This window comes from Oncorhynchus masou, chromosome 15, assembly GCF_036934945.1.
Source record: "Oncorhynchus masou masou isolate Uvic2021 chromosome 15, UVic_Omas_1.1, whole genome shotgun sequence".
Lineage (NCBI taxonomy): Eukaryota > Metazoa > Chordata > Actinopteri > Salmoniformes > Salmonidae > Oncorhynchus > Oncorhynchus masou.
Genome location: NC_088226.1, coordinates 40,747,783 through 40,772,287, shown reverse-complemented (window position 1 = coordinate 40,772,287; position 24,505 = coordinate 40,747,783). Strand labels below are relative to the sequence as shown.

The 24,505-nt window shown below is 40.9% G+C and overlaps 1 protein-coding gene across 1 annotated transcript in view; it reads left to right on the top strand.

The window, feature by feature from the left end:
- Positions 1-24,505, top strand: part of LOC135556249 (receptor-type tyrosine-protein phosphatase F-like) — a 426,619-nt gene that overhangs the window by 137,290 nt on the left and 264,824 nt on the right. Inside the window, exon 3 of the mRNA XM_064989280.1 lies at positions 13,160-13,354. Coding sequence (XP_064845352.1) covers positions 13,252-13,354 — 103 coding nt within the window. The 5' untranslated portion in view covers positions 13,160-13,251. The remainder of the gene's footprint in view (positions 1-13,159; positions 13,355-24,505) is intronic.

Here is a 24,505-nt window from a genome sequence, read left to right as displayed (position 1 = left end):
TGACTGGCCTGCACAGAGCCCTGACCTCAACCCCATTGAACACCTTTGGGATGAATTGGAATGCTGGCTGCAAGCCAAGCCTAATCGTCCAACAGCAGTGCCTGGCCTCACTAATGCTCTTGCGGCTGAATGGAAGCAAGTCGCTGCAGCAATGTCCGACGTGTATGACAGCTACTTGCAGTTCCCACCAAAATCCAGCAACTTTGCACTTCCATTAAAGAGGAGTGGGACAACATTCCACCGGGCACAATCAACAAACTGATCAACTCTATGTGACGGTATCTCTGACCAACAGATGCATATCTGTATCCCCAGTCATGTGAAATCCATAGTTTACGGCCTAATTATTTGAATTCAATTGACTGATTTCCTTATATGAACTGTAACTCAGTAAAAGCTTTGAAATTGTTGCATATTGCCATTATATTTTGGTTCAGTGTAGTTGCTGACACCCTACAGTCAAATTTTGGCACCAGTAGAGTAGCTTTTTCCACAATATAAACCACTCCCGCCTGCAAATACGCCTTCTCCGATGTTGGTTACAAGGCGGTACTTATTTTAAATAAGGGTTGCTGGAAGGACCCCTACTTTTTTATCACACCCCACATCATATCCCTCCATATTTCTCTTACGTATGGGAGCACTCTTATGCTGTCTGGTCCTCCCGCCTGTCTTTTCAGCTACGGTTTCCTTCCAAGAGACTGTTGGATGTGTGAAGAGAGTACATTCCTCCCTCTTATAAAACTCCAACAACCCTTTCACAACTCATTAGCACAGCTGTACGAGAGCAGAAGGGTTTGTTTTGTGAAGGGAATGTGTTCATATTCTGCATTAATTCTGTGTTTAGGTCCCCATGTGTGTCTGTAGGACTTTCAGATGCTCACATTCAACCTTTTCTCATAGGGTTGGTTACACACTCATGATCTAGTAGTAGAAGGTCATACTTGTTATGCATTACAGACTGGACTGGACATTAGGGAGACTTAGGTGTCCAACTCATACTCGTGTATTAGAGAAAGTGTGTCTTATCGGCGTGTGAAACTCAGTGGGCAGAGCAAACTCAATGGTGTCCATCTAACTCTGGACAGTGTTAAATGTACACTATTTCCAGTGAACATACAGTGGGGCAAAAAAGTATTTAGTCAGCCACCAATTGTGCAAGTTCTCCCACTTAAGAGGTACAGTTCAACTATGACAGACAAAATGAGAAAAAAAATCCAGAAAATCACATTGTAGGATTTTTAATGGTTTTATTTGCAAATTATGGTGGAAAATAAGTATTTGGTCACCTACAAACAAGCAAGATTTCTGGCTCTCACAGACCTGTAACTTCTTCTTTAAGAGGCTCCTCTGTCCTCCTCTCGTTACCTGTATTAATGGCATCTGTTTGAACTTGTTATCAGTATAAAAGACACCTGTCCACAACCTCAAACAGTCACACTCCAAACTCCACTATGGCCAAGACCAAAGAGCTGTCAAAGGACACCAGAAACAAAATTGTAGACCTGCACCAGGCTGGGAAGACTGAATCTGCAAGCAGCTTGGTTTGAAGAAATCAACTGTGGGAGCAATTATTAGGAAATGGAAGACATACAAGACCACTGATAATCTCCCTCGATCTGGGGCTCCACGCAAGATCTCACCCCGTGGGGTCAAAATGATCACAACAACGGTGAGCAAAAATCCCAGAACCACACGGGAATGACCTGCAGAGAGCTGGGAACAAAGTAACAAAGCCTACCATCAGCAAGGGCATTGAAGAAGAAATGTCGCTGGGTCTTTCAGCATGGGGCGGCAGTGGTTAGAGCGTTGGGCTAGTAACCGGAAGGTTGCAAGTTCAAATCCCCAAGCTGACAATGTACAAATCTGTCGTTCTGCCCCTGAACAGGCAGTTAACCCACTGTTCCTAGGCCGTCATTGAAAATAAGAATTTGTTCTTAACTGACTTGCCTAGTTAAATAAAGGTAAAATTAAAAAAACACACCGCCCGGGCAACGAAGGAGTGGCTTCGTAAGAAGCATTTCAAGGTCCTGGAGTGGCCTAGTCTCCAGATCTCAACCCCATAGAAAATCTTTGGAGGGAGTTGAAAGTCTGTGTTGCCCAGCAACAGCCCCAAAACAACAATGCTCTAGAGAAGAACTGCATGGAGGAATGGGCCAAAATACCTGCAACAGTGTGTGAAAACCTTGTGAAGACTCACAGAAAATGTTTGACCTCTGTCATTGCCAACAAAGGGTATATAACACAGTATTGAGATAAACTTTTGTTATGACCAAATACTTATTTTCCACCATAATTTGCAAATAAATTCATAAAAAATCCTACAATGTGATTTTCTGGATTTTTTTTCTCTCTCATTTTGTCTGTCATAGTTGAAGTGTACCTATGATGAAAATTACAGGTCTTTCTCATCTTTTTATTAAGTGGGAGAACTTGCACAATTGGTGGCTGACTAAATACTTTTTTGCCCCACTGTATAATTCCCACTGAACTGGTGGAAAAACACTTGAAAATGTGGAAGATTTAACTGTGTTGCAGTGTTTCCCATTCAACTCTTAAAGTGTTCAAATTAACTTGATTGTGGTGTTTGCATAGCTCTACTGTAGAGTAATACACTGAGTGCACAAAACCTTAAGAACACCTTCCTAATATTGAGTTGCACCCTTAGAACAGCCTCAATTTGTCAGGGCTTGGACTCTACAAGGTGTCGAAAGCGTTCCACAGGGATGCTGGCTAATGTTGACTGCAATGCTTCCCACAGTTGTGTCAAGTTGGCTGGATGTCCTTTGAGTGGTGGACCATACTTGATACACACTGGAAACTGTTGAGTGAGAAAATCCCAGCAGACACTAACCCTCTACCATACCCCATTCAAATGCACTTACATATTTTGTCTTGCCCATTCACCCTCTGAATGAGACACATACACAAGCCATGTCTCAATTGTCTCCAGGCTAAAAAAAATCATTCTTCAACCTGTCTCCTCTCCTTCATCTTCACTGATTGAAGTGGATATCATAGTAGTCACCTGGTCAGTCTATGTCGTGGAGAGAGCAGGTGTTCATAATGTTTTGTACACTCAGTGTACCCAACACCTACAGTGTAAAACATATCACTTGGTTAAGAGTAGAACGGACTCAATTTGCTTAGTGCTGATGCTGTTACACCCTCTCAGTGTACAACATTACACCTGTAGTGTTACAGTAAATCATTTGTGGGTGTTGTTTTAGAACTATATGGTGTAAAGTCTTATTTGCATATTTTCCAGGTGAACGCTATCGTTAAAATTTAACAAAGACAATTCAATACTTAAATAATGAAGCCTTACTTGGATGGCCTGGGTTTATCCTAACACAGTGGTGTTAGGAAACTCGTTGTTTACAGGCCACATCTGGAATGCAGGACGCATTATGCTGGCTTGCAAAGTGTTGTGCAATTCCTATTGGAATCCTGCCAGAGTTAAGATATCCAAAAGTGGAATTTCTTCACCCACAACCTGCATTCAAAACGACTATCAGGGTTAGGAATATTGATGAGAAGACTACCGAAACCATTTAAACTCGAACAACCATTTCAGTAACAGAGTGGAATAAATCTAACTAACTAAAATGTATGTTATTTATCTTTGTGTAGCATAATGTACATGCAAAACACATATTAAAACAATCCTTAAAAAAACAGTAACTCTTGTTATTAACACCAAAACGGGGGGTTATTTTACACCACCTAGTGTTAATTTCAGTCTTATATAGTGAATATCACTCTTGAATCAACACTATAAATGTTACACAGAAATCAACACTGGCCTTATTTGCTGTGTGTGTTAGCCACACTGTCATTCATTAACGTTAAGTCTACATATGTATCTTTATAATCTCTATAAAACAAAACATTCCAATTAGCACAATGTAAATGACACCAGACTGGGTGACTAATCACAATAAAAAAGACCCCCCCCCCTAGTAGTTTTTTGGTCATTGATTCTATGGACAAATTTCAACTGCACATACATTCTCAATATGTATTTGATATTTTTATTTTACCTTTATTTAACCAGGCAAGTCAGTTAAGAACAAATTCTTATTTTCAATGACAGCCTAGGAACAGTGGGTTAACTGCCTGTTCAGGGGCAGAACGACAGATTTGTACCTTGTCATCTCAGGGGTTTGAACTTGCTAACGCTCCAACCACTAGGCTACCCTGGTAAGCAATAGATAACAATAACATAGGAAAGAAGATCCAACTGAAAATTGCAACATAATATTTATTAGTTCTCCCATCTGTCTTTTCCAAAGCTCTAAAACCAATGGAAATTAGGTTCAAATTGTCCAATCTATAGAGTTAACCAACTGATCATTTCAACTACCACAACATTCTCATTAACGGTTACAGATTTATTTTATTTTCTTGCTACGACTGTGATATGTTGTTGTTTATCTACCTTAGTTGAATGCACCGACTGTCAGTCACTCTGGATAACAGCATCTGCTGAATGATCAAAATGTAAACACAAACACTTGCAAAGCATGCTGGGTATTATTGTAATGAGCTCTGGCCCCAAACAAGCATACATTTTTATTTAACTTTTATTTAACTAGGCAAGCCAGTTAAGAACAAATTCTTATTTTCTATGACGGCCTACCAAAAGGCAAAAGGCCTCCTGCGGGCACAGGGGCTGGAATTTAAAATAAATAAAACATTTAATTAAAATATAGAACAAAACACATCACGACAAGAGAGACAACACAACACTATATAAAGAGATACCTAAGACAACAACATAGCATGGCAGCAACACGGTGCAAACATTATTGGGCGCAGACAACAGCACAAAGGACAAGAAGGAAGAGACAACAATACATCACGCAAGGCAGCTGAAACTGTCAGTAAGACTGTCCATTACTGAGTCTTTGAATGAAGAGATTGAGATAAGAGTGTTTGTTGTAGCTCATTCCAATCACTAGTTGCAGCGAACTGAAAAGACGAGCGACCCAGGGATGTGTGTGCTTTGGGAACCTTTAACAGAATGTGACTGGCAGAACTGATGTTGTATGTGGAGGACGGGGGTTGCAGTAGATATCTCAGATGGGGGGAGTGAGGCCTGAAAGAGTTTTAGAAATAAGCATCAGTCAGTGGGTCTTGTGACAGGTATACAGAGTTGACCAGTTTACAGAAGAGTATAGAGTGCAGTGATGTGATGTGTCCTTTAAGGAGCATTGGTGGCAAATCTGATGGCCGAATGGTAAAGAACATGTAGCCGCTCGAGAGCACCCTTACTTGCCGATCTATTAACATCCCTGGGACTAAATCTGAACCAAACATAGACGTGTATGTTTGGGCCAAATAGACATTAGGATTGGTTCAGATTGGGTCCGGACCGGACCAAGAATCAACGTCCTTGGACTACACAAAAAAAGACAGCTGGTCTGGTGAGGACCAAAAAAAGACGTCCAAAAGACATCATAGGACTGTAACTGCTTAGTGGGTTTAGTTCTTCACTGAATCATCCTCCTCTCTCTGTGCTGTGGGGAATTAGACTCACTACCCCCCCCCCCTGATTTGTCTTTCACCTCCCACAGTGTCTCTGAGGTTATTACTGTTGATATGTTCACTGCTAAATGGGGATCAATGAAGTAAGTAAGTGGAGTATCAGTAGACTGTACAGGAATGTAAGGTGTACCATGTTAATCAAGCTACTGTGGGATCTCAGATAGCCTAGCATTTCACTAAATCATCCTCCTTTCTCTGTGCTGTGGAGGATGAGACTTTAACCTCTTTAGAGATGGTTTGTCCTCCAGAGAGAAAGAGCGAGAGAGAGAGATTCTCCCTAGGGGAGTCACATCCTCCCAGCCCTGTACCATCTGCTGGGAAAAGATATCAGTCCCCCCCAAAGAGCATTCAGCTGTAAACACGCTTGACTTTGGCTCTCTCGAACCACCAGTCGTCACAGGGAGTCATTGAGACAAAGCAAGAAAGCAGGCAGAAAACTCCCAAGAGTTAGTTTGACTTCAGTCTCTAGGAGTGTTTGACTGATACCGTGTGTGATCCTCTAAGTAGTAGCTACGGGGTGTTTTAAGGAATAGGGAAAATCAGTGATCTGACATAGAAGCAGGGTACTTCTAGTCTTCAGTTGTGTTTACTATTTTTGGGCACTGTGTGTGATGCTCTAAGTAGTTGCTGGGTGTTGCAAATATAAAGTTCATTATTTGGACTTCATTTGACCTTTTATTAGACCTAATTTAATCTGATAGGTACACAGATCAGCGATCTGAAATAGACACAGGGCATTTGTGTAGAGTACTTTTCTTTATTGAATTTTAAACCCACAATCTTATTTTGCATCAAGAAACAACCTGACATTCATCACAAACTTTGAATATCTGGGTTTTCCCTCTTCATAATGCAGAAAGACTGTATTTAATCAGTGGGCACCACTCATTTTTATTACGACACACCTGTCATAATTGATTATTATTATTCATATCGTTGCTACAGGTACTGCATAGGTGTAAACATACATTTATTTAGGAAGAGATGATCACACTTGTATAGCCTAAGAAAGTAGCAGAAATGTGCAGAAAGTAGTTTAGAATGCATTTTATGAAGTGAAACAATAACAGTCATTAACTTTTTTGGCAACATAGTGATGCATATTCTTAGATACTGTACAATGAGGAATTCAACTACAAAATACTAGTCTCCTCCCATTTTTTTAATCCATTGCCCCCAATCACAAGGTGTATAAACAACAGCAATAAATAATAATAAAATAAGATAATAGATACAAAACAAAAACGTAAAGAACATAAAACAATCAACTGTAATTAGCACATGTAGGACAGTATGCAAGTGCGTGTGCATGGACATTGCAGATGTATTTCTCACATGTGCAGCACATAGTATTTGTTTTACAGTCCTTTGGGGGTAGAATTGCCATCTCCTCCTCTTGCCTGCCTCAGCTGCAGCCTCAGGTGGATCAGGACAAGATTCAGCCCCCTGAACAGCTTTCGCAAGCCCTGCAGAGGCTGCTGTGTGGGGGAGGTGCTCCCTTCTTTGAATGTGTGGGGTTACAAGTGCCTTTCCCAGCTGCTCCAGGAACACCTTCCTCTTGTCCCTTCTTTTCAGGCATCCAGGTAGGGTTGATCTTATTCCATATCACAAAGGCATTGTATGAGGACACATCAATGAAGTTATGGAAGATGACCAGGGGGCAGCAGGCAGTCATCCTCCTGCAGTTGTAAGTTCCAATCACCTTGTCCAGGTTGTCTACACCTCCTTTGTTGTGGTTGTAGTCCAGGATGATGGCTGGCTTCCTGTCCTCCCGATCACTGGTCTCAGCTGTTTTGTGCAGTGCGCTCAGGAGGACCACATTCTTGTTCCTCTTTGGGAGGTAACAAACTAGAGCGGTGGTGGGAGTGAAGGCAAACTTTGATGAGAAGGCCTCTCTCCCCCTTGTTGCGAGGAGTGCAGGGGGGAGCTCAAGCTTGTTCTTTCTAACTGTGCCAACCATGGTGATCCTCCTCTTCAGGAGCTGTTGGCTAAGTTCAATCAGTAGCACACATGTGTGTGTGGTTTACAAAATATTTTATAACCATAAGACAATCTTTGTACCCTGCTGGTGTACAGCTTTCATGGAAATATGAACAAAGGCGATGTTTCACTTTTTCTAATGTTGGGGTCACTCAAGGAAAAATCATAAAATTTCAAGTTGAATAAATATAATTTCATTTTTTGCCCTAAAGACAACACAAGGTTTAAGATGGTCACATCAAGGATGTTAGGGCTCCCGAGTGGTGCAGCGGTCTTAGGAACTGTATCACAGTGCTAGAGGTGTCACTACAGACCTGTTTTCAATCCCGGGCTGTATCACAACCAGGAGTCCCACAGGGCGGTCACAATTGTCCGGGTTAGGGGAGCTAGAGGGGGCTTTCCAAGTAGGCAGTCATTGTAAATAAGGATTTGTTCTTAACTGCCTTGCCTAGTAAAATAAAAAGTATAATTTTGCTATTTGATTTTGAACTTTAGCACCCCTTTAGGGCTAAAAAAAATATTAACAGATTTGTTTTGATGAAACATTGAATTTGACCTTACTGCTATTAGTCCATAGAAACCCACTGAATAACAGATTCATACATGGAAAAACAGATAGTAAAAAAATGTATCAAAAGGAAGTGTCTGTCATGTATCTGAGAGATATAAGAAAGATCAGGAAATTCTATATTGTTTTTTGACCCATATACAGCATATACAAATATTGTCATTAAACTTCTTCCATATATACTTCATTTTTTTAACTGGTACCGGGCTACCTTCAGACGAGTGTTTTGAGACTTGTGGGCATGGTCACGTTGGCATGAAGGATAGTGAGACAGACGCAGGAATGCGTAATAGACATTTTTATTGTACCCAAATCACTGCAAGGCATGGGGACTAAGACCATACAAACACGTATTCAAAATAAACTCCATGCGAAGGAGACGTGTCGCGCTGCGTGAGGCAAATGGTGGTCACACCAGATACTGACTGGTTTTCTGACCCACGCCCCTACCTTTTATTTAAGGCATCTGTGACCAACAGATGCATGTCTGTATTCCCAGAAATGTGAAATCCATAGATTCCATTGATCTGTGACAGTACCCCCCGACATGCTGCATACGCAGCGCAACAACACCGGCCTCGAGGACGATCACAGGAACGCAGTATGGGTCGATCAGGGCCAAATGGAGCTGCCTACGTTGCTACGTCGTCGGACGGGCCATTAGCAATGGCATCGGATGGACCGGTTGTGCTGGCATCAGACAGGCCAGTTGTAGCTGATGAAGTTGCATAGTCGGACGAACCCATTGTGGCGACTTCGGACGACCCAGTTGCAGCTGCCGAAGTTGCAGCGGTGCTGAACGGACCAATCGCAGCGTCGTCGAGCGAGCCATTCCCGCTGTCTCCCTTAAGGGTCGACTATTCTGTCATCTTGGTATAATGGGTCGGGAGACAGGCGCAGGAATGCGTAATCATTTTTTAAAATTTCTTACCCACAATACAACGTGTAATGTAAAGGCAGGGGACGAAAACCAAACAAACACGTATACAAAACACTGGGTTGAAACCCAAACAAAAGAGCTAGGAGTACCTCGAAATAACACTAGCGTTCAATGATTATCACACAGAATGAGACCCGTAATCATCTGCGCTCTACAATGGCACGGAAGCTTAAAACAACAAGGCACAGGTACTCACACGGCCAACGGACATTGTAACAATAATCGACAGCACCATGGTGAACGAAGGGCACATGTATACAAATATAATCAGTGGGAACAGGGGCCAACCTCCTCAATTAAATTATACGTTTTCCCGCAAAGATGACAACACTTTCTTCAAAATAGGGGCTAGGTGTGCGCAATGAAAGTTCTAGAGGGATCCGTGACAGGCATCCTAGAGAAAAACAACCAAAATGCCTTTTTGTGAGATTCACACCTTTCCATGGTGGAAATGTATATATTAATGTGTAGCCCAAACTGCATGGACATCGACTCTATTAAGCCAATGTATAAAAAAAACTGATATTGGTATAAACCTCCCCTTTAAGGGATTTGAATGAATGAATGAAGAGCAATAGTACTCTGTCAAATAATACTGACCGGATTAAACTATTCATTTACATAAAGGACCTCTTCTCCAGATATCACCCAACCTGTGTTATCTCTGAGGTATTTCATTTACATAAATGAATGGCCCAGATAGATTCTGTATTTCAGTTAAGGCTATGAAATGGCAACGCTGTCATAATCAGATATAGTGTGTATCAAAGTGCTGGCTTAAGTATGATGTATTGAAATATAAAGCACTGATGCATTTATAGAGTACTAGGCTACTTTCCCTTTCAGCATTTGAGCAGTAGACAGATCCACTCTATGGACCTACAGTAGAGATTTCTAATTAACAAACTGTTTGAAATGGTAACACTCTCCGACATGAAGCAGTCAATTTGCAATATGGGGATTAAACAAGATTACAGATCAATCTAGCAACAATAAAACAAGTTGCCGGTGGATGGATGAGTGGGTTTTAGAGCAGTCCAGTCTTGTTGAGGCTCTCTCTCTCTCTGTGTGTGTGTGTGTGTGTGTGTGCGTGCGTGCGTGCTTGTGTGCGTGCGTGCTTGTGTGCGTGCACGCGCATTTCTGTGTGTGTGTGCATGTGGCTATCATTTCCCTGAAATCCTTTAATGCACTCAAACAACATGTTGTCTGGAATTAGTGTACATGCACCATATGATCTAAGAATACATAATGTAGATGCATCACTTCATAGTTCACAGGTCAGACCGCCTGTCACATTAGTGAAATAAATGTATGTAGCCTCCTGCACACGATGCTATATCATTGCCTTACTGATGGCACTGTATAGAACAGAGAAGGAATTATTTTCCACAGTCTTATACACTTTACACAAACACCAAACCAACAACTCATCACCCAGTCATTTACAATTAGAGTTTATGGCTTGCATGTGTGGGTGAGTGTGCTTGTTTCTCTGTAATTGTCACTGACAAACATCACTATTTATTTTCAACCCCATAAAGATGGTTCTCTAAACCTGGGATGTGTTCATTAGGGCGCAACGATCCTGATCTTCATGTCATATGTTTTTAAATTTGTTTGTTGAAGCCTCAAGGGAGGCTGATAATCTCCCAATAAGGCGCAGTCAGCCAATGTATGTTTCATGAGTCTGTTTGTTATTGAATCAATGAAGTTAGAAGTCTCAGAAGTGAAAGCTCTGATGAAAGTGATGACTCTCCAGCTAGCTGTCTCAGTGAGGAGGTCTCATGCAGTGGCACCATCTTGTTTCGAGAGAGAGATGATTTTGGACAGGGGAGCGCTGCGGATGCTATTGATGCCGTGAGATGCTTTCAACCAAACTCTTTGAGATGAAGGCACAGGAAGACGAGCAACTGAGCAAACGGCACATCACAATTCTTGAAAACCGTCTAGTTTTTAAGTGTGAAAGATTTGTTTGTTCTGTAATTGAAGTTTTTTTGCCTGCATGCTAAGAGGCGAGAGAGAGACGTTCACATGCAAGTCAACATCTAGTTTTTTGCCCTTTTCTTCTTCATTAACATGTTCATTATGAAGTAAGAATTCAAATTATATGCATTTAGTCAGGTTGCAAGTGGATGATGTAGGTCTACGCAATGTCAACCTCCTCAATTAAATTATATGTTTTCCCGCAAAGATGACAACACTTTCTTCAAATTAATGGCTTAGGAGTGACAGCACTTTCACCCCCCACTGGCTGTATCTCCATGAATGGCAGCATTCATCCAAAGCACGCACCCACTTTTGAGGACAACATGTTTTCATTCTGTATTAAAAGTAATGAAATCAGTCAATTGAAGGACCGAATCTATGGATTTCACATTTCTGGGAATACAGACATGCATCTGTTGGTCACAGATGCCTTAAATAAAAGGTAGGGGCGTGGATCAGAAAACCAGTCAGTATCTGGTGTGACCACCATTTGCCTCACGCAGCGCGACACGTCTCCTTCGCATGGAGTTGATCAGGCTGTTGATTGTGGCCTGTGGAAATTTGTCCCACTCTTCAATGGCTGTGCGATGTTGCTAGATATTGGCATAAACTGGAACACGCTGTCGTACAAAATCGATTAAGAGCATCCCAAACATGCTCAATGGGTGACATGTCTGGTGAGCATGCAGGCCATGGAAGAAATGGGAAATAGTACACAATTCTACCTTCCAGGAATTGTGTAAAGATCCTTGCGACATGGTGCCGTGCATTATCATGCTGAAACATGAGGTGATGGTGGCAGATGAATTGCATGACAATGGGCCTCAGGATCTCGTCACTCTATATTGATAAAATGCAATTGTGTTCGTTGTCCGTAGCTTATGCCTGCCTATACCATAACCCCATCACCACCATGTGGCACTTTGTTCCTATTAAATGCACTACTAGTAGTGCCCTACATATATATATATATATATATTTTTTTTTACCTTTATTTAACTAGGCAAGTCAGTTAAGAACAAATTCTTATTTTCAATGACGGCCTAGGAACAGTGGGTTAACTGCCTGTTCAGGGGCAGAATGACTAGTCCAACGCTCTAACCCTGCCACCCCTTGGTCATTGCCATGGTGTGGGGGAAAAAGAGTCCACCTAACCAACGTTTATAAGTTTGAGCAAAGCTAGCTCATTGAAATGACACAGTGGATTTGCTATTCAATATTCAGCTAATTCAGTTATTCAAGTTGAATGTAAAGGATTACATTCTGTCAAATCCTTTTTGTCACTCTCCTCTATTTCTATTATTGTATTATTAATCCAATCATTCAGACTATTGTGTGAATGAAAGGACAACATCACCAAGTCATTGTTAAGGGTTAAACCTTCCCGACCGCCTCTGCCTTGGACAGGCTTCAAACAGAGATTGACTGTACCTATGGCAGTCTTGGCAGCGCAGCAGCCTTGTAGTTAATGTTTGGCTCTGTCTATCTGAGAGAAATGTGAAGAAAATGACATAAATGGCTTGCATAAGCGTGGTGCCTTTTTGTGATTTGCGGTCCATTTGTGAGAGGCAGGTGCTCAACTGTAATTATGCTGAAGATGACTAGCGAATGTGTGTGTGTGTGTGTTTGTGTGTGTGGGTGTGTGACGATTCCTGGCGGACCCAACAACCATGTGTTCCTCCAATGTGTTACTGTTTTGGAAAACACACACACACACACACACACAAAGTCTCTCCCTTACAGGCCTGTCACCGGTGGTCCCCAGAGTGTATCTGCTGTGTGGGTGTTTGTATCTAGGTTCCCCGGGGCCCCATTCTACATATTGTAGGAACCATATAACGTCTGTGTTGTCTACCTTGTGTTTACCTATCTACATATGTAGTCCTATTTTAGTCTGGTCTATTGGAGAATTCTGAACCAACGATGAGACTGAGATTTGTGTAGCACAAGTAGTGGCCATTTGAACTATTTTACAGTGATATATTTGACTTGCAATGACTGTGCAATGCGGTTGGTTGTTCTACGTATTTAGTTGAACGCACACAGATTGTAAGTTTCCATGGACAAGACTTTCTGGTAAATAACTAAATGAACATGCAATACTAACCCCATCTCTCTCCTGTCTCCTTTCCCAGCTGTCACTATGATTGTGTGAGCTCCTAGCCATCGAGCGGAGTGGGAGTGTCGGTAGGAGAACAGAGGCGAGAGGAGTGCCTACACCTGGACTATGGCGCCGCACCACAGACGGTCAGAATATCCCCTCGCCAGGGGGGCCGTGCTTACCCTGCTCCTGGGCTGTCTGGCCCTGCCATCACCATCCCATGCAGACAGTGAGTAACACAATCATATTGATGATACCTCCATGGATATATGCTGTATATGCACAGTATTCTTAAACTATTTCTGTGTACACCCAGGGGCAGACTGAGACCAGAAATCAGTTCTGGCATTTCTAGCACACTGGCCCATTTTTTTCCCCTTGAGACCCCCATAATTAGCCAGATAGTGATCATTTTTGCACAAAAAAAACAAAGTTAGACAGACCCACTAGGCTAAAAATGGACCAGCCCTTCTAGCATTTGCCCAAAATGCAGATGGTCAGTCTGCCCTTGTGTACACCAGAGACAAGTGTGCAGTGCTGCTTCACTAGAGATGTACCAGCTGTGATTACAATGTAACTAGCCAATGGAAATCATCATCCCACACAGACAGTCAGAAGCACCATGATATTACCTCCACAGAGAACATTCTGCCTGTTATTTTTTTTACCTTTATTTAACTAGGCAAGTCAGTTAAGAACAAATTCTTATTTTCAATGACAGCCTAGAAACAGTGGGTTAACTGCCTGTTCAGGGGCAGAACAACAGATTTGTACTTTGTCAGCTCAGGGGTTTGAACTTGCAACCTTCCGGTTACTAGTCCGACACTCTAACCACTAGGCTACACTGCTGTATAGCTCGGGGAGATATTTTCCATTGGCTATAGGGGATGGTTTCCTAGACTACAGGGGCTGGTTTCCTAGATCCAGATTAAGCCTGGTCCTGGACTAAAAAGCTTGCTCAATGAAGATTCGCCATAGAGATATATTGTTGATGATTCTCTAATTCTCTTTCCATGGATACCTTCACCTGAGATGCACCAGAGAGAAAAGTGCTGTTTTGTATGACCAGAGATGAACCAGTTATCCTTACCATTTCCCCCAACTAGCCGCAGCTCAAAAGGTCATCGGGCAAAGTTGAAATGACACTAGAACTGGCTGTAAAACTGTTTGTAATCACATGACATTGCTTTCTGGTATGGCTCCTGTAGTAGTATAGCTTTGCAGAGGTATTTTCCATAGACAAAGTCCTGCAGGCAATAGGCCTACATGATCAATTTGTAAACTGAGGATGTTAAGGAAACAATGCTGTGACACATTCAATTATTGAAATCCCTGCTTGAACTAAGTGTTCCGTTTGTTCACTCTTATATCTATCGCCTCCTAACCTAAACAGATGTTTACCTAGGTAATGGTCCATCCTGTTGTGGTCCATCAGCAGTGCCAGACTCTGTGACATGTCTGATCTCTCTCTGCTGTTTACTCACATTGTTACCATGAGATGTTGTCTTGTTGAATCTTTTTGACCTCTCACTGCTTGTGATACCAGTCAGATATCTTGACTTTAGACCGTGTGAAAACAGTGAGTCTTGAGACCATCCCAGAACCCTATCACCTTTTCTTTTGTGTTCTGGGAAACATTGTTTGTGCTCTGAAGGAAGACTCGCTAACTCTTAGTTTGTCCTGAGCCTTCTTCATGAATGAATGAATGAATTCCAGTGATTCTATGAGGGTTTCTCTCAGACAGCCTTCTTAGCATTCTTGTTTTTCTAACCCCTCCTCAGTCATCCGACGTTATTCCAATGGCACACGGGGCAGACAATGGCAGGGACTTTGCAAATAGAGACTATGCTTGAGACTGCGTTTAGAACTCTCAAGTGCCAGACATAAAGAGGAATATGACTGTAATGTAACCCTGTCCTCTCCATCCTAGTAACCTATCTATCAGTTTAAACAGTACAGCTCAACCCTGTCCTCTCTAGCCTGTCAGCTTCTACGTTACAGTAGTAGGCTGAAGTGTAATGATGCAACAGTGCATGAAACCCAGGTACTCATACTACCACACGTTACAGTGACTAGAGATCAGGCTACCCTTCCCCCAATCCCCCTGCCCATGGCTGATGGGTTGGGTCATTGTTAGACTTGGAATATCAACTGTTTCTCTCTCCAACAAACATTGTTGGTGTCCCCAGGGTGACTAAAGCATGGTCTGTCTTATTTTACTGACTTCTGAGCAGCATGTTGCTGTACCGTGCATGTCTTACACTTACAAGTTGAAATAGAAGATTGCATTATCGTAACTAACAAATGCATTAAGCAATAACTTGTCACATTTGTTAGGATTCCTGATTGATATATGTGAAGGTCAGGTCTGGGGTGAGGTAAAGTAGCTAGACAGCAAAGAGGGTGAATCCATGAACCAGACGAGCTAATGCAATCATGTTGTTTGGGTGTTTCCCATGAGAGTCCCATTTCAGTAAGGCACACAGGCACACACACACCCACCCACACCTTCACACGCAAACACACACGCACATACAAGCACACATACCCAGGCACACACACACACACACACACACACACACACACACACACACACACACACACACACACACACACCACAGTAATCTCATTACTGCACAGCATCCTAGGGGGGAGCAGTACTCTCTTTAATCGACGTGACATGCTTCATGTCAAATTTATGATGATTTTTAATAGAAGGAATTAATGAGACAGAAAATGTAATATTCCTGGCCGCTGTGTGTGTGTCTGCGTGTGTGTGTGTCAGGGAGGATGAGTGTCTGGGGGTAAATCCACTCACTGACAGTTCAGTTAGATACTCTGTGGGGTTGCACATCGAGGAGTAGAAAAAATGTTTTGTCGGCACAAAAATTGTTTATAGTTTTAAGGGAGGACAGCTAGCAATGCGAGAAGGAGCTGAAGCTTAAAAATAGCTGGGGCTGCCAGAAAGAATGCATGGTTCTGTAGAGTGAAACCCTCTTACTGTACCTGAGATTAGGTTAGATTTACTGACACACACAGTAGCCTACCCCATGATGTTGCCAGTTAGTGGACCAGCTAAACCTTGCCATAGCTGCAATATTGTTTGTACATTTCTTAGCTTGATAAAAGTACTAGTGATTGAGATTATCTTAAATGTATGATTAATTATGTGATTAGATACACGTCTAATGTCAACTTGAACTTCAATTAATTTAATTAAAAACCAAGCATAGCCTACCTTCACCTTAATCAAGCCACAAGTAGCCTATGAATAAAGGGGTTTAGATGGTCTACTGAGAATGGTTTTAAAGGGTTTTGCACTCATGCTTTTTCGTTATTCACAAGTAGGCTATCCATCCCCGTTTTCAATGAGCGCCCCTTGTCCAATTACCAAAGACGAGCTCCTCCAAACTATTCAGTCCTCCTATAATGCCATATCAACAGCAGATGTTTTTTTTAGCTGCCTCGCACATAGGCAACAATACAATTAACAGGAGACTATTATTTTGTATAGACGTGCGAATGTTATGCATAAAGATAATTAGGCCTAAGTGTGCACTCAATGCCATGTAATGAGAGAAGATATTTCTGATATCATGGTTCTGACTCGATCCTATTTAGAAATATTGTTGTTTTAAAAAAAAATGGATTTTTTTTTGTTGTTTTGTTTAATTTGATTAAAACCCAAATATATTGCCTCCCGAGTGGTGCAGTTGGTCTAAGGCACTGCACCGAAGTGCTAGAGGCGTCACTACAGATCCGGGTTCGATCCCAGGCTGTGTCTCAGCCGGACGCAACCAGGATACCCATATGGCCCAGCATCATCCAGGTTAGGGGAGGGTTTGGCCGGCTGGAATTTCCTTGTCCTATCGCTCTCTAGTGACTCCTTGTGGTGGCCGGGCGCATGCACGTTGACTTTGGTCTTCAGCTGTACGGTGTTTCCTCCAACACATTGGTGCAGCTGGCTTCCGGGTTAAGCGAATAGTGTGTCAAGAAGCGGTGTGGCATGGCATAGTTGTGTTTTGGAGGAAGGATGGCTCTCGACTTTCACCTCTCCTGAGTCCATATGGGAGTTGCAGCGATGGAACAAGACTGTAACTACCAATTGGATATCATGAAAATGTGGTAAAAAAAGTGCTATATTTCTAGATAAGTGACAATATTATCTGTAAGATGGTTCCATGATGTTTATAAAACATAACATTTGCGAGCAGTATAACAGAAAATGGACAACCCCCCTTTCTCTTTATATTGGATATTTATCCAGCTCCTGTGAAAAGTTGCGTAAAACCCTCCATAGTGTAAGTTGCTTTGTTTGTATCATACATCCATGGGGACCAATTATTATGTCTGTAACTGCATTTAGACATAGGCTATTTAAAACATGTTGATATTTTGTTTTCATTAGAATTTGATTCGAATTATACACAGTCTATTAGGGCTTCTTAATAGCCTAGTGAATTTAAGCTTGCTTATTGACTACATGTGTTATGTCCATGTCCACCGCAATAAACATTAGGTCTAGGGTAGATTTTATTAAGCCAGTAAGCATATTTTTCAATTTTAATTCTTGCGGCCCCCATTAAATCGAGTAAAGGAGGAATTCTTTGCCTTTGCAGCCTGATAAGAGGATGTTGTATGCAGAAGCCGGTCTCTGGGGGACACTCAAGCGTATTACCGGCTGGGCTGATTGCATCAACGCCTTGGCACTAGAACAATGTGGACTGCAAACATGTTCAACATATGTAGCAGGCTATTTAATTAACGAACTAGCACGTTGTCTTTGCTTGTGCTGACGTAAAGTTATGGAATCTACTTATTAATGGCATTGGGAAGATAACAGTTATCTAGTGGGATTGGAGTTCGAGTTCAAATTCAAATTTAAGATAATCTCAATCACTAGTACTTTTATCAAGCTAAGAAATGTACAAACAATATTGCAGCTATGGCAAGGTTTAGCTGGTCCAGTAACTGGCAACATCATGGTGTTGGCTACTGTGTGTCAGTAAATCTAACCAAATCAAATTTTATTGGTCACATACACATGGTTAGCAGATGTTAATGCAAGTGTCGCAAAAGTCTTGTGCTTCTAGTTCCGACTATGCAGTAAAATCTAACAAGTAATCTAACAAATTCACAACAACTACCTTATTCACACAAATACACACGAATGTAAAGGGATAAGAATATATACATATAAATATATGGATGAGTAATGGCGTAGGCAAGATGCTGTAGATGGTGTAGAATACTGTATATACATATGAGTGTAACGGTTTTCATGCGGTGAAGGAGAGTCGGACCAAAATGCAGCGTGTCGATTGCGATCCATGTTTAATGAACAAACGTAAACACGGATCAAATACAAATACTACAAAACAAAGAACGTAATGAACGTAACGAAAAACGAAACAGCCTATACTTGTGTAAACTAACACAGAGACAGGAACAAGGACACTAAGGACAATCACCCACGAAACACACAAAGAATATGGCTGACTAAATATGGTTCCCAATCAGAGACAATGATAATCACCTGACTCTGATTGAGAACCGCCTCAGGCAACCATAGACTAACGCTAGACATCCCACAAAACCCCAAGACAAAAACACACCACAATAACCCATGTCACACCCTGGCCTGACCGAATAAATGAAGAATAAACATAATATATTTCGACCAGGGCGTGACAATGAGATAAGTAATGTAGTATATGTAAACACTATTAAAGTGGCGTTATTTAAAGTGACTAGTGATACCTTTATTAAGTCTGCTTATTTAAGTGGCCAGAGATTTGAGTGTGTATGTTGGCAGCAGCCTTTCTATGTTAGTGATGACTGTTTAACATTGTGATGGCCTAGATATAGAACCCAATCTCAGGTACAGTAAGAGGGTTTCTCTCAACGGAACCATGAATTCTTTCTGGCAGCCCCAGCTATTTTCAAGCTTCAGCTTCTTCAATTTATGTGCCAAAATGTTTTTTTGACTCTTCGATGTGCATTCACATAGAGTACCGAACTGTGAACTGTGAGTGAGTGGATTTACTCCCAGACGCTCATCCTCCCTAACAACACACACACATGCACACTCACGACATACACACGCCGCAGCCAGGAATATTCAATTTTCTGTTTAACTTATTCCTTCCATCAAAAATCATCCTAAATTTCACATGAAGCATGACATGTGGATTGTTACCACATTAAAACATGTGACTGACCGCCTCGATTCGGTCTTATGCAGCATAATTTGAAAAAAAAAGTTTTTTTATTATTTACATTGGATAAAAATAGAGACTCGAAGAGATAAAAATAGAGCTAGAAAATGGTATATCATACACTGCAGTTGAGGGACAACGGGAAAGTAGTTGTTACCCCACTTTTGAGAAAATGTCACCTTGAATGTTTTGGTATACCTAGTGGAGAGCTCTTCTTTGTCTACACCCATTCAGCATCAGTCACATCATCCTAAACCTTAGCCCCACCCATCTCTTTAAAGATTTAAATGTGAGGCCATGTGGCAATCACGTGCTATATCAAATAAAATGTCAGTTTATTTGTCAGATGCACTCGATACAGAAGGTGTAAATGGTACAGTGATGTAGTTACTTGCATAGTAGCAATATCAAAAACAGAACTTGTCCAGATAAAAATATGTAATAAATATTGTACCATTATGAGATGATGCTTATCAGACACACTTGTCTAAATTGATGGTTCATATTAAGGAAATGCTATAACCACCCCCCAGCCATGTCTAGCTAAGTGGATGGGTCACTATGGTCGAGACATGTACATGTTCATGAAATACAATAAATGGCCGTAATCACCCCCAGACTAAGTTGATGGGTCATGTAATAATCTGGCAGAAGTGGAGTCTTTTGTTTAGACATAAAGCTAGCTAGATAGCTAAACAATAAACCGGCATAATTCAAACTCATACTACTACCAATACATACATTGTCATTGCTGTAGTATGAAGTTGCAGGTAGCTAAAGCTAACAAACTAGGTTCAAAGTTAGCTAGCTAACACTAGGCTTTAACTAGCAATGCAAATGTATTTCTGATTTAAATAATATTACTACACAGGTCATACAGTTGAAGTCAGAAGTTTACATACACCTAAGTTGGAGTTATTAAAACTCATTTTTCAACCACCCCACAAATGTATTGTCAACAAACTATAGTTTTGGCAAGTCGGTTAGGACATCTACTTTGTGCATGATACAAGTCATTTTTCCAACAATTGTTTACAGACAGATTGTTTCATGTATAATTTCCTATATCACATGTTAACAAACGCCAACTTGACTGTGCCTTTAAACAGCTTGGAAAATTCAAGAAAATGATGGCATGGCTTTAGAAGCTTCTGATAGGCGAATTGACATCATTTGAGTCAATTGGAGGTGCACCTGTGGATACATTTCAAGGCCTACCTTCAAACTCAGTACCTCTTTGCTTGACATCATGGGAAAATCTAAAGAAATCAGCAAAGACCTCAGAAAATAAATGTAGACCTTCACAAGTTCATCCTTGGGAGCAATTTCCAATTTTTGGAGAAATGTTCTCTAGTCTGATGAAACAAAAATATAACTGTTTGGCCATAATGACCATCGTTACGTTTGGAGGGAAAAGGTGGCTGCCTGCAAGCCGAAGAACACCATCCCAACCGTGAAGCATGGGGGTGGCAGCATCAAATTGTGGGGGTGCTTTGCTGCCGGAGGAACTGGTGCACAACACAAAATAGATGGCATCATGAGGGAGGGAAATTATGTGGATATATAATTTTACCTTTATTTAACCAGGCAAGCCAGTTAAGTACAAATTCTTATTTTCAATGACGGCCTAGGAACAGTGGGTTAACTGCCTGTTCAGGGGCAGAACGACAGAATTGTACCTTGTACCTCAGCTCAGGGGTTTGAACTTGCAACCTTCTGGTTTCTAGTCCAGTGCTCTAACCACTAGGCTACCCTGCCACCCCAAATATATTGGAGCACCATCTCAAGACATCAGTCACGAAGATAAAGCTTTGGCGCAAATGGGTCTTCCAAATGGACAATGACCCCAAGCATACTTCCAAAGTTGTGGCAAAATGGCTAAAGGACAACAAAGTCAAGGTATTGGAGTGGCTGTCACAAAGCCCTGACCTCAATCCTATAGAAAATGTGTGGGCAGAACTGAAAAAGCGTGTGCGAGCAATAAGGCCAACAAACCTGACTCAGTTACGCCAGCTCTGTCAGGAGGAATGGGCCAAAATTCACCCAACTTACAGTGGGAAGCTTGTGGAAGGCTGCTCAAAATGTTTTACCCAAGTTAAACAATGTAAAGGCAATGCTACCAAATGCTAATTTATGTGTATGTAAGCTTCTGACCCACTGGGAATGTGATGAAAGAAATAAAAGCTGAAATATATAATTCTCTCTACTATTATTCTGACATGTCGCATTCTTAAAATAAAGTGGTGATTCTAACTAACCTAAAACAGGGAATTCTTACTAGGATTAAATGTAAAAAAACAGAATTTAAATGTATTTGGTTAAGGTATATGTAAACTTCTGACTTCAACTGTACATTGCTAATCTAGGGACACAACATCATGAATCAGCATTCCCAGGGGTAAATTATGGTTGAACTTGCTCTGAAACGCCGACACCCAGACACTGTTAAGAACTAGCTAGCAAAGTAGATCTGATAACATAATTATTTAGCTGACTAACTAGCTTGCGAGCATAGACTAACAATACTACTGGCTCCCATACGAGGAGATCTGCAATTGATACTAACAATCTATTAGCCCTATAATGAATTATATTCAGAAATTTAATCTGGTTTCTTTGAATCAGTACATTCCATGGGTTATTTGAATCAGTAATGTTACACCACACACATGATCTTTAGCCAGCTGAGAGTCCGTTAGACATGCACCCCTTACTGGATTGTCAAAAGCCCCACAGCCTCATTTTCCAGCTGAGCACACACTCAGCATTGCTACCTAATTAATAATAGATCTACTCCCATGTCCAGGGCTTCTGGTTATCTTTTATATTCCAGTATTGAGTGACTGTCCCGGTCAGAAAAGGTCTTTGTTGGTGGCATATGTAATTAGCACAACAAGCTTTGGCATGCCAAATGTGTGCTCAATGTGTCTGCTTCGGTGCCATCATTACATGATTGCGAGACGCAACTGTTTTGCCAAAATGACTTCCACCAATCCCTGTGGCCTAGATGATTAAACTATCTATCAGTCTGCACACAGGGGCCTGAGAGCGATGCTGTTTTGTTATGTCAACAAGGTGTATATCTTTCACATGCTGATATTGTAGAGATGTGATGGAGACTGGAGAAGGCCTGGATTCAAAAAGTATTTGTTTTCTATCAAATAATTTGAGAAATTTATTGAGACTGCTTAGATGATCTGGTTTCTTCATATGAACTTTTGGGACTATTCTATTTGTTTCATTACACCAGACAAGGTCAATCAAACAGCTGAATTATTTGAAAGAATAAAAACACTGATATAGCTGTGAGAAGCAATGAACGGGGTTCAAAGGATGAAAGAAAGGAAACAAGATTGGTTGGATAACAAAGCTTTATGTGCAATCAGTGAAAGCATTAACATGTTCATCTCTCAGTACCACAAGGATGACGCAAGTGAAGTTTAGTCTAATGCTGTAGGTTGGTTATATTTGAATTCAGCATGTAATCATTCTTAAAGTAATTACTTAATGTATCAAGTTTATGTATAAATATTTGTAAATGTATATGCTGACTGCACAAGCGGCAGGACTTCCGGTTTCACATTTTCCTGAATAAAATATCCACTTTCACTACATTCAGACCACAATAGGGCAACAATGTGTAATTATACAGATATACTAATCACGACATGTCAACATTGCTCATCTGCATCATTTAAATCTAACAGTAATTTTTCATGAGATGAAGTCCACTTGATCAATAGTTATTGCTCTAGTATCCTATGGTGCAACTGGCACCAACAACATCTATCAATGACATCTTAGCATTAGCAAACAAATTAACACTGAGAGACATGGTTGTTGCATTCATCAATTTTCAGTCCAATGGACTTCCCCAAGTGAGAGCCTAAGCAAAATTGTTAACATAAGTTTTAAAATATATTTAACCTCTAGCATCGAGCAATCCCGTATCCGGGAGCGTAATCATAGCCTCAAGCTCATTAGCATAACACAACGTTAACTATTCATGAAAATCGCAAATGAAATGAAATAAATATATTGGCTCACAAGATTAGCCTTTTGTTAACAACACTGTCATCTCAGATGTTCAAAATATGCTTTTCAACCATAGCTACAGAAGCATTTGTGTAAGAGTATTGATAGCTAGCATAGCAGTAAGCCTAGCATTCAGCAGGCAACATTTTCACAAAAACAAGAAAAGCATTCAAATGAAATAATTTACCTTTGAAGAACTTTGGATGTTTTCAATGAGGAGGCTCTCAGTTAGATAGCAAATGTTCAGTTTTTCCAAAAATATTATTTGTGTAGGAGAAATCGCTCCGTTTTGTTCATCATGTTTGGCTAAGAAAAAAAAAGAAAATTCAGTCATTACAACGCAAAACTTTTTTCCAAATTAACTCCATAATATCGACAGAAACATGGCAAACGTTGTTTAGAATCAATCCTCAAGGTGTTTTTCACACATCTATTCGATAATAAATCATTCATGGCAGTTGCCTTTCTCCTCTGAACCAAATGGAAAAGTGCACACAGCTGGAGATTGCGCAATAATTTCGACGGAGGACACCAAGCGGACACCTGGTAAATGTAGTCTCTTATGGTCAACCTTCCAATGATATGCCTACAAATACGTCACAATGCTGCAGACACCTTGGGGAAACGACAGAAAGTGTAGGCTCATTCCTGGCGCATTCACAGCCATATAAGGAGACATTGGAACACATTCAAAATCTGGGGCATTTCCTGTATGAAATTTAATCTTGGTTTTGCCTGTAGCATTAGTTCTGTGGCAATCACAGACAATATCTTTGCAGTTTTGGAAATGTCAGAGTGTTTTCTTTCCAAAGCTGTCAATTATATGCATAGTCGAGCATCTTTTTGTGAAAATATATTTTTTATCCAAAAATTAAAAGAGCGCCCCCTATATCGAAGAAGTTAACACAATACCATATGTATTTCATAACTCATTATTTTGAGTGAACATTTGCAGAAGCAGCAGTTACTCTTCCTAGGGTCCACAAAAAAACACAAAACAAAGAAACAAAACACTGACACACTGATAGACAAGGACAGTCACATACATTTAAAATACAAAGATATGCAGTGCATTCCGGAAATTTTCAGGCTCCTTGACTTTTTCCACTTTTTGTTACGTTATAGCG